This window comes from Melospiza melodia, chromosome 5, assembly GCF_035770615.1.
Source record: "Melospiza melodia melodia isolate bMelMel2 chromosome 5, bMelMel2.pri, whole genome shotgun sequence".
Taxonomy (NCBI): Eukaryota; Metazoa; Chordata; class Aves; order Passeriformes; family Passerellidae; genus Melospiza; species Melospiza melodia.
In genome coordinates, this window is record NC_086198.1 from 8,348,677 (window position 1) to 8,360,997 (window position 12,321).

Consider the following 12,321-nt stretch of genomic DNA (forward strand, 5'->3'; position numbering starts at 1 on the left):
AAATACAATTTTCTTCCTGCCTATCAAGGTAAAAATCAACATGCCAAGTCCCAGCACAGAAAAGCATGCAGAAGATAATTTTCAGTGTTCTAAATAACAGGAGTCATATTATCAACTCTGCTTCCCTCTCTTTGGTCACCCTGGTAGGTCTTAAAACTTAGCCTTCCAATTACATTTAAATGGTTTAACTGAGTTTCCAAAGTGTGTGTGTGGCAGGGGGCAGGGACAGGGAAGAACAGGGAAAGAACCACATTTACTTCAACCACAAAAAGGGCCTCATATCTGGCCAAGGCAACAGAGACTTTGTGCTTTAAAATAGAAGCTCGGCTCTGACTTACAGCTTCCTATAAATTGTTTTTATTCAGAGATTTAAGTGGCAAGAGTTAATTCTATCATGTACACAGTTTTCTGACAGCAGCAAATTCTATACAACTGCAGCCTTATACTTCCCAGCTTCTTCTGCAGTGTAACTGTTGTAAGTTGTAACTTGAGATCCAGCGAAAACGTGTACCCAAGCTACTGCTTAAATAATACTGTGATATGCCATTTCACTAACTGGGGAAGTCAGTCTATAGTTACCCACAGAAAACCTTAAGGCCTTGTAAGAAAAAACCAAAACACCAAACTGTATTTTTGAGCTATCAGGGTTTAAACTTTTAAAGAAGGCTCTACTGAAAAAATCCCATTTTTCTTTCCAAATCAGTATTTTAGAGTATAATAGTTTTATCATGCTTGGCACCCAGCTAAAGGCTGATCTCACTGTTTTCAATAGGATACCCAGACCATTAAGAGTGGTAGAATCAGATCACAGTCTGCAGAACTTTATTTATGGAGCAAATGGATTTTAATATGTGAAACACTTTATGTAACTGCAGAAGATTGCATCCATCTTTCATACTATACATCCTTTATGTGCTGTCTCCTTGACAAGCCATGATTAACATTACTGTTCAGAATTTTTTAATCATGTTAGACTTGCATTAAGATAAACTGCCCAACATTTTTCTCTTTTACAAACAATACATTGTAAACTGCATGAAGCATATTCATGATTAATGCTATGAACAATTAAGTTATGGCTGTTTATTGAGACTTGGCTACCACTACAGTTCCAATTATACTGCAAATTCTCAAATTCTTTCTAAAGGAATTGCAAGTTCAAAGACCTAAATTAAATTTAGTAAACTTGTTTAATATATAATGCTGAAAAAATTCCAGTGCATAATTCCATATAAAATATGGCATAAGTAAATCAGTATTTTAGTATACATTTATTTTCTTGCAGAAATTTTATTACATGCATCTATGTAAGTATCACAGAGCTAATTTTTTCATACCAAATAGGAAATCGCAATTAATGTTGCTTTCTGTATCATTCTGCCTCATATCTTCTAGAAACACTCAGGCACTAGGCTTGAAAAGTTCTTTAGAATTTAAGAATGGGCACTATTTAAAATTTTTATACGGATTAACCAAATATTTGAGCAGAAGTGATGGAAAAGGATCACCAGTGCAGAATATAAGTGACACTGAAGTCATAATTCAGCTTTTCCCTACCTGTTATTACTGTACAAAGCTGCTCGTGTCTTTTGCCTTCTGACATTCTATGCCAAGAATACAGAGCTCCAATCTATTTCCACTGTCATCCCAAACATGTACAGGTCACTTATTTTTCAACATCTCTGCTTAGCTTCTTTATAAAACTAATCTGTAAGAATGTTTGTTGAACTATAGAATATACTGTCTGTTTGTTTATAGAACTAATCTCTATGAAAGGCCTGCACTGAGGCACGGAAAGGTCAAAATCTTTAAAATCCTCTTCTCCCAGTCAAGGTAACATTTTGAAGAAGCAGAAAGGTAAAGACAATACTGAATACTGGAAAGAATTACAAACTTCATTCCTTCCCTCCCCACAAAGCTTCCACATGCTATTTAAATGTACAAATAGAAGGAACAAAGACTGCAAATGGCTCAGTAACTGCTGGAATTAACACGAGCTTTCTAAATAGATGAGAGTACTTTCTAAAAGGTTTTTTCCTTCGAGATCTTATTAGCAGACAAGAGCAAAATGGCTCAACAGTCAAACATAAAAATATTGACAGCCACTTACTCTACTCCTTAGCTGATTTCTTTTGAAGACAAAGGTTTTTATTTATATTAACATAGCTTCTTATATATTACATTCCCTCAGAAATTAGTTTATTACACTAAATTTTCAGTCCACCTCATAGAATGTAATCATTTCAGTATACACATGCAATCAGACAAAAATACCTCCAAAGCATTATAAAGGAAAAAAATCAAAGACTGTATTTAAAGAATAAAAACTGAAAACAAAACCCACTTGCAGTATATAGTCGAAGTACATCTTATCAGCCATTAATATCACTGATAGAATTGATTGCATGCTTTCAGGAATACAACCTTATTTTTTCCCTTTTGCTCTTCAATCTGTTACCCTTTTGTAGCACTTTACATTGAAAAAATTATCACGAGTAGTTAGAAACAAATTGTCATGATCAGAAACAGCACCATATTTGAACATAAACATTCAATCTGCACTTCTTTAAAAGCCCAGGAATCACACATATGAATCCCTTCTCTTGCCTGAGAAGAGCTGCAATTCATCATTACTGCTACTACTTGTAATTGGTGATAGAGCTGAGAATTTCTTGCGTGAAATAGACAAAATAACTTTCAGAAATGAAGGACAGACTTTCAGAATGAATGACATTGACTGATTCTTGAGGACTTTCATTCTCACTACCCAGGACATAAAGATAGAAGTGAAACTATCATCATGTCTTCTCATGGATGCTTCTGAATCCCTTAGGCTTTCATGGCTCTCTCCTGCGACTCTCATCCCTCATGGGAGCACTGAGGGATCTCAGACCCCTAGTTCTGCACAGAAACCACAGAAAACCAGTGCTATCAGACACAGCAGCTTCCGTGACCCTGAAATGACGTCTTGGCGGCAACGTCCCCAGAGTCCTCCCTATACAACTGAAGTAGGGAAGTCCCCGATAAAACAAAGAAATAGCAGCTACAATAACTGACCCATGGCAAAGCCAGGGAGCTCAGCATGCAGGATCTCTGCCCTCTGTAGAGACACAGTAGATTGCCAGTGCCCTGAGCCAGCAGGCATTGCTGTAGCTGGGCTACCTGGGTCATGGCTACGCAGCCTGCACTCGTGCACCGCGCTCTAACCCAAAGCAAGATCATTCTTCTGATATACAGAAGACATTGTTTATTACTTACCAAAACAAAAACTGACAGATGTAGGATTTGCATTTGTTTACAGTTCTCATATTTTTAATGCAAATTAAGCATATTATTCATCAAGGCATGTCATCAGTTGTATTCCCACAGGAAAAGAAATTAATAGAAACAGGTCTTAGGTCTTATTTTAAATTCTGATTTCTTGTCAAAAAGCTGGCATGACTTATAAACTCCAATAAAGTCAGTTTCTCTGATTAGCTTATTTTGTTCCCTCCTACTCCATTGTAATATCTGACTGACTTAATGGCTCACTTTAGAAAATGGAAGCAATTAAACTTCTTTCTTTTCCTTCCTTCCTATGTATCTATCACAACTGTTTTAAGAATTACTCTTTTTTTTAAGGTTAACTTTTGCTTTTCTTTTGCTATATTTCAGTCACTGGTTTTGAGCTAATGACAAAGTAATATTCAGAGAAGAATGGAAGTGATCGGGTTGACGGAATAACTTAATTTTCATTTCATTACATCTATTCTGTACTGATAAGATTATAAGAAGTATATTTGAGCCATTATATAGGAAAGGAATTTCTGACATTGCATAAATCAGGGCTTGGATAACTGGCAACTAAATAGGTAACTTCCCTGTCCCACCAACAGTGTAACAATTAGTCCTTCTGCAACACAAAGCATTTCCCTGTCATCTTGAATTTTTCTATCAAGATTAACCAACTAATATTGTTAGAACTGGTTTGTAAGTCTTCACAAAGACTTCCAAAAGTGCTTTTAAATTAAGTTCTTTCTATGTGTACAGCCTTCCTCTCCATCTTTCCCCTCAAGTACCTTCTCAATTAGTACCACCATGCTAAGAAAATGTTAAGTAACAAACACTTAAAATAAATAGAAACAATACCTTTTTTTTCTGCATGTCTTGCAAAAGGGTTTACTCTTGACATCAAGAGGGAAGACCAAATTCAGAAACAGGGGTTCTAATTGTGGAATGGGGAGGGATCAAAATATTTGTCCATGAAACAGTAGCAGTCATGAAGAAACTAGTACCTCTCCATAATTAGAAATTATGAAATTCACGTTCTCAGTGCTTAGGAAATCGTAAGCTTTACAGATAAACAGCCTGACTAAATTAAAAAAATACTTCACTCCTTTCTTCTTTTCTGTACAACAAGCATTGACTGCCTTTCCTGAAATGTCCTGAGAAGCCCTTTCACACCATATTTTCAGATAGATTTTTAACTAATAGTTAACTATTTACTTAAACTACTCACTAAAACTATTTATTTAATTAATAGCTAAAAATATTAGTTTTTGACTAATTGTTTCACCTAATAATTTCATCTAATGTCATTAAGAAGAAAAATTACATAGCATGTCCCAAAAGAGTGCACTGAGATGCTCTAGCTTTGCATTTCTATTACCATATTTTGATTTTCAAAGAAAAGAGCATTAAAAGGTATTACAATCTATTGAATAATTATGACAAATATAAATTATTTAAAAGATCGCTCTCAAATATCAAACTCAACAAATGGTAAAATAAAAAAATGTAAATAAGTCAGAATATCTTAATATTCACATGCTACTACAGTCATCATGTTAGGTTTAGGACTGGGAATTACAAAGCTAGATAATGTTTCTTCAGTTTCTCAGCCAACTCCATGCAATGGCTTGCATTACACTGGCAATGCCTTAAGCTAGCCATCAGACAATCATAAATATTACTGTTATTGTCCAAAACATATAGGGTCCACATCACATATTTAGAAATTAAAGTACGTTGCCAAAGCATCCATGCGCATCCGTTCCAACCAGCAATGACATTCCCTACATATATGCAAGTTTCCACATACATGCTGCTTTTACTTTGTACATTCTCTCTTACATATTTGTCATTTTACATGTAGCAATTTGGAACACAGCAAATTGCCAAGAATAATTTGCTTCTCCTCCCTACCTTTTTTACCTCCTAAACACATGTGGGAGGAAAGGATAATTTCTTTAGTTAGTGATCAAGATTCAAAAGAGAACAGCTTAAAAAATTAACATACACTTGCAATATTTTACTAGCTCAGGCTCCTGTAAAATTAAGTACCTACCAAGTCTTATAAATCTGTCAACGAGATTCAGTTATAGAGATATTTTGGGGGAAGTTTTGGCTGTCTCAAGACAGTGGGATCAAGACAGCATAATTTCTTTTACAATAGTAGATTGGCCTTTGTAAAGTAATGACTTTCAAACACTGATTAAGGCGTAATTCAACTGCTGTTTCTCTTCCTTCCTTCTAATTTAATTCATCTTATGTTGAATAGTTGTATATTATGTTGTAAAAGAAGAATTCAAATCTGAACATGCTCTGATAACAGAAAGAGGAACACAAACCATACTCTCTGCATGCATGGGATGCAGCACGTGAAGGTACATTAAAGTTACATTACTCACTGTAACAAAGTGTCCTTCAGTCTATTTGCAAACACAATTTTCTCCCATTTTCAAATAATTGTAGACTGTCAGAAGGAGATGAAGTTGCTTAACAAGACTAAAGGATCGAATGGTAGAAGTGTCAAAGGTTCTTGGTAGCTACAGGTATTCAACTTGGGTTTTGTTCATCGACTTAAGGATGATTTGGCTTTATTTGTAACATGTCCTTTTGCAAACCAACACTCTGGTCAAAGTCTGACAACTGACTTCAACAGGGAAAATAATTTTTTGATAACATTTTTGCTGACTGTACAATCATTATATAGTTACTAGCAGGGAACACATTGTCACTTGGCTACTTTCAGAGATAAGCTATTTGTGCTTGGTCTGACCTCTAAATTCAGAACATGATGACCTTGTGACAGTGCTGCAATCAAAAAAAAGCTGTTAGGAATGCCTCCTAAAGGACTCAAAGAACAAACAGTGAGAGAAAGAATGAGTAAACAAGCCACTTCAATTTGTTCTGAACTCATGTATACCTGAACGCATAGCATCTTTTTGAATGCTTTCATAATCATGCCAGTCCTTCCTTTTCAAGCCATCAGTCCAGGTAAAGAGCTGTCCATCTCCCAGCCCCAAAGGAAGTGTCTGTGAAAAGAGTAAATAAACAAACAAATAAATATATACATACGTAAGTGGTTCATGTTATTACAGAGGAACCCTCATAATATGGCAGCAGCCATACTCAGCTTATTTAATGCAAATACTGAAACTTTACTGTGATAAACGAAGTTATTTTTCTAAATACTGTGAGAATACACAGCAAATTTAGTTCTTGTCAAAAAATTATTTGAAGTATATAAAATGTCTGGAGCTTAACATTTCTCTTTTCAGCAGTGTTCCAATATGACTGCTTGGCAAGAAGCTCATGGAGATTAAACAGACCACTCAAACTGAACAGGTATCAAAAATGCCTTATCCTCCAACACATGAAGGACTTGGATTTTTTTTTTTAAAGTATCACTTGTACAAGATTTGAGTTGTAGTTACTCTTCACTTTACAATGTTCCCCTTTTACTTTTGCTAGTTTTTTTTTTTTTTTTAATAGCTGCTACAAAGTTATTGTTATTCACACAAGGTCGAAGGACTGCACCAAAAGGCCCAGAGCAAAGAAATTCTCAAATAACTTTCAAATCCTGTAGATCTTCACAATAAGCAGTAAGGAGAAAAATACCCCAAAACACAATCCCACAGAATACCCAGAAAAGAAACTCCCATACAATGTGTAGTTGGTAAGCTGACTTCTCCTTTCCAAACTCCAAATTCTTGGGTAAAGATAAAAACTGCTTTTAGCTTCTAAGCAAGATTGTCTTCCTAGAACTCTCCCTGGAGTTCCTAGAGCTCTCTTGATTCTTTTTGCTAAAAGATAGTATTTTTATGAAAATTAAGAATCAAAAAGTACAATTACAAGTACATGAAATGTAGATTCGTTGCTAATAAGAATAACATGAAAACTCTAGCTCTGCTAATTACAGGTTTAAATCAGTAAGTTGTCCAGAACAAAAGGCATGTATGAAATGCATGCTAGAAATGTTCTCAAAGTTATGAGAAAACACACTTGAACAGCAGTTCCAGGGACAAAACATGCGATCAGCCTTCTACTAGGAAACACTGAAAGCCCTACAAAAATCTCATGCCTGTCTAACATTGAAGCTTTGCCCTTCATGTGTGAAGTTTGTAAACCCAAGAAACACTGGACTCACCTGTACTCTCTTACTGATTTTACACCACTGGCTGCACAGAACTGGACTGCACTCACTGACTCCAAGTGAGATTGTGCCAGCGTGCTTAGTTAGGGTTTCTTTTCTCTAGGACGGACAAATATTTGCCAAGCTACATGATGCAGATCTGGTTGCTAAGCCATCCTTAAACTGGATTTCAAAGGCTTTTGGATTTGTAAGTAAGAAGTTAGGAATGCCAGGCATGACTGGTTACCTTCAAGCAAAGGATGCTAGAAGTCCTGGCTGGCAAAGATTTATGCTGAAAATATCTGCTTTGGGTCAGCTGAGAATGCTGGATATTCAGGGCAAAGTGCCGTGAGCTCAGTGCTCTCCAACAAACCCCTGAAATACTGAGGAAAATCCATCACACTTGGCTGGTATGGCCTACATTTTTAAGTTTTAGTATTAAAGGTAACTTATATTACATAATGCCAAACTGCAATCTGGTTTGTTTTTTCTTCTATTACCACTTCTGCAGACATATTCCAAGAAACTACTGTTGACATAGTTAAATATGATAAAAGTCAGAGGTTCACACATAAAAGAACTGAAAAACTTAATACACCCTGATAAAAACATGTCAGGTTATCAAAACATCTAACCTTTCGTGTTATTAAAATGAAATCATTAATTACAATAATTTTTGAGTTCAAATAAGGCTAATGTTCTAATAGCAATATGAAATTTCTTGGGTTCTAAAGTCAGAAGCATAAGATAGAACACAGGCTGCAACAGCATTAGTCATGATTCTTAAGCACAAATTTCTAAAATAATCTACTCTGAAACAGTAACTGGTTCATTAAAGTCAGACCCAGACAGATTCACTTCAATTAAACTTGTACCATTCTCAGTATGGGCACAGCTGGTGTGAATCACTTGGAACCAAAAATGAACAACAATTTAAACTATCAAAAGCAGGATAAAGTTTACTTTTGTGACCTTTTATTCCTGTGCTAACTTCTTTCCCTAAAAGTAGTTATTTAAATGGCAAGTTTGCAGGACACTGAAATAAAGCTGAGGATAGAGTTTACAGCTGGTTTCCTGTTATCTATTTGCATTCTGATGCCATTACTCTTTAAAAATATTAATTACATGTAACTACTTTACCTGATAGCATTTACAAGTCTAATGTACCAGGAGACTCTTGCAAGCATAATATAGTTAAATAAATCTATCCACTAAAATTCATCTAGCAAAAGGATAAGTATAAATCCAAATATCATATGATAGACAAAAACTAATGGAAGTCTTGCTGTGGCTCATATTTTGGAACAGTAACATTGCCCTAAGAGGAAACAGGAAACAAATCACTGTATTGGTGCCATTAGAAGTTCTGGTGTAACTACTGAGAGTATTGTTTGGATTGCTGGGATTTCTTTTTAATAAATCCCTTAACTCCTTCACATTGTACCACAGCAAATTTTCAGCACTAACATCCTTTCAGTGTACAGGGAACTCCATAGAACGCCCTCGTGCGCCACTTGGTAAAACCAGCATTCAGACAGCACCACCTCAATCTGAGTGCTGTGACCCCTGCAGGGACTGGACTTCACAAAATTCACTCTGTACACACTAATTTCACCTGTGCAGTGAGCATGAAACAGGGCTTTGGAAGGGATGCTGAGCTGCACAGACAAACTCTCTGGGAAGAGCAAGCGTTTTGGCAAGGAGCTAAGTTCTTCAGGGGTGACCTTATCACTCTCTTCAACTGCCTGAAGGGTGGCTGTGGTGAGCTGGGGTCGGTCTCTTTCTCCGGGCAACAACAGACAGAACAAGAGGACACAGTCTCAAGCTGCGCCAAGGGAGATACAGGCTAGAATTAATGAGGAAGAATTTTACAGAAAGAGTGGTCAAATACTGAAATCATCTACCCAGGGAGGTGGTAGAGTCACCATCCCTTGAAGAGTTTAAAAAAAGACTGGATGTGGCACTTGGTGCCATGATCTAGTTGAGGTGTTAGAACATGGGTTGGACTTGATGATCTTAAAGGTCTCTTCCAACCTAGAATTTCTGTGATTCTGTGATTCTTTAGCACTGAAAAACTCTGAACTGCCTTTGGTCCCTCAACTAAATATCTCCCTTGTCTGCAACTGAAGGATGTTTTTTCCCTTTTTTTCCAAGTTGCTATATTGTTTAACAAGATACAAAAGAACTTCAGCATTTCACTTGTACCTAAGGGTAAACAAATCACATTTTGAAAGACCTTAAAACACAGTTTCTGGAATTTTTTAAAACTGCTAAAAGGTTCCATTGTAAAACTCTAAGTATGCTTACATGCCTCTTTTACCCAAATGATAATGACTGGAAGAGGTCCCACTTCTAAATAATTTCTAGCTATGGAAGAAGGAAAAGAAAAAACAAAAAAAAAGAAAAATAACTCTAGCATTTGTCTTCTCCCTACATACTTTTTCTTTCTCAGTTCTCCATCCATTTTGCTGCCTTGACAATTTAAAGTGTTTTGCATCAAATTAGAAGCAGGTCTGGTCTAGTTATACACAGGCTGACTCTCTGGTTTAATGGCTGGATAATAACCACCAAGTGTTGCTACTTGAAAAAATGCATACAAGAAAACCCATACAACTCTATATCCCATCTGTAAATGACAAGTTCTGAGCTGGTGAATATGACAACAAAAGATGGAGTGTGCCAAAAAATCTGGCTTCTGAATTTTTGTTCAACAGATATTTAACCACAAACTGATCAACTCAAGTGAAATAAAATTAACCACAACACATTGGTACAAATGCTAAAGAAGGCAACAAAAGAAATTGTTCATTTAAGGGGTAATGTTTAAACAGATCAAAATTACAAAATGCATAATGAATTCAGCACAAAAATGTGTTCGGGTGTTTAAACAAATAACAAAATCAGGTTGGGTTCCAATCCATAAAAGAAAAAATTTATCAAGGATTATTATCTCTGTGTAGGCAAATTACTGAACCATACATCATAGGAGACATGGTATTCTGAAATATCCTGGGTTTTTATGTAATTAAATGGCAGCGACACTTCATGGATAATGTGAGGTGTTAGTTGTACGTGTGCATGTAAGAGCACTAGTAGTCTTTTGGTATACATAAGGGCCTTAGAAATGGAAAGCATGACTTCAGAACATTATGGTTCCTTCCTACACATGAAGTCAGGCTTCTTTCTGGTGGAAACCAAGATATAAGAAAAGAGAAGACTCAGGCACACCTGCCCCACTTCTCCCCAGTACCTCATCCTAACATAAAAGTAAAGTTTACATGTAGTCTTTACTGACATATCAATACTTATGGGTAAGAAACCAGCTCAGCTAAGTAGCTGAAACATACTCAGGGTTTTCCCCTCCAAAACATTTCTGTACATCACCCACAAATAGTGCAGTCTGTCCTCACAGCCCTTACCCTTGATCTCATGAACCATTTTCATCATTGCAGAACTACTACAACAGCAAATATCCCATTGCATACAAAGTGCTGGATTTTGACTGACTGTCAAAAAAATCCTACAACAATTTATCATCCAACCATTTGTTACATGTAGTATGTGCCTCTGAATTACACGTTTTTAAGTGTTTCAGTCCAAAAGAGATTACCCACCTACAGGAACATTACATACAGCATCTGCCTTACTATTTCATTTTCACATTAACCTCAAATCTTTTGGGATGAAAGACTGATATGGTACTACATAAACTGAGAAGACTCTTCTCCTCCAGAGAAGACTTAACATCTGGTTCAATTACAGAGAATACGATAAGCTGAAAAAATAGAGCTATTACCAAAAACGCACTCACATACTATTAGATCCCTCAGAGAGGGAAAAAAAGCTTCTCTACTTTGACATTTGAAAGCTTGAACTAAGAAACAAGTGCCTTCTTTGAATAATTCATTTATTTTTAATTTCACTCTGTGGAGGCAGACAATTAGAGGGGACTCAGGCAAGGGAAGAGGATATATCAATGGAAATGCACCTTTTTAAAAAAAAAGATATTACAGAAATTACAGATTTACTTTGAGCCTGAAGATTTGCTCACTAGCTCTAGGGACATTTTACTAAACACCAACATATAATTGAATACTGCACTTACAAAACATCATATAATGATCAGCATAACCACTTCCAATTGTTTAATGAATTTTAAGAAATAATCTTATTTAGACATAGGCACTTCTTCACACTCAGGAAAAGATACACACGGGAAATAAAGGCGGTGAAGAAGTACTTAGACAACATTGAGGATATTTCAGGAGAAGCATAAAAATAACCACTGTTTGATTCCTCTTTGTTCTTGGAATAAGAGCTTGTGTATAGTGTTTGTAAATAGTGTTGTGTAAAACACATAATTCACTACATTTTTTGTACCCTTCTAACACAGATCATTCTCAGGACTCTAAGCTCTGATCAACTACTCTGATCAAAAAAGACAATAACATAAAAAACAGAACTCACTGAGCAATTAAATTCCTTCCTTCATCAAAATAAAATTAGGGAAAACTTTTTAACGAATGGCGTCACTGGGTGTAAGACCATATGTTCATTATATATCAGTTGCAAAATGACAATATGTTCATTTACCAAATTTCTCTTCTGGTATTATCAAAAGTATATTAAGAGAGACATTCTCATGAAGCTTTGTCCCCAGCAGTTGGAAGAGTAATGAGAAAAATTTATTTTGAAAGATTTCCCCTTTTCCTGATTATGGTACATTTTATCACAAGACCATAAAAAGGAAATCTTAACACTATGGCAGCCAAATCTGAAGTCAAGTGCTCAAGCAAAATCCATTCCAGTGCAGTGAATGGGTGAGGACGTTAATGATGAAAACAAAAATACTATTTCCCCGAATGATGTGCTGATGTAAGGCACCTGATCAATGGAAAAGGTGTAAACCTCAAATATCACACTAT

The 12,321-nt window shown here is 35.9% G+C and overlaps 1 protein-coding gene across 1 annotated transcript in view; it reads right to left on the reverse strand.

Annotated features, from left to right (window-relative positions):
- The window catches only part of GALNTL6 (polypeptide N-acetylgalactosaminyltransferase like 6), a 430,140-nt gene that overhangs the window by 268,989 nt on the left and 148,830 nt on the right, over positions 1–12,321 (reverse strand). Inside the window, exon 2 of the mRNA XM_063156201.1 lies at positions 6,188–6,296. Coding sequence (XP_063012271.1) covers positions 6,188–6,296 — 109 coding nt within the window. The remainder of the gene's footprint in view (positions 1–6,187; positions 6,297–12,321) is intronic.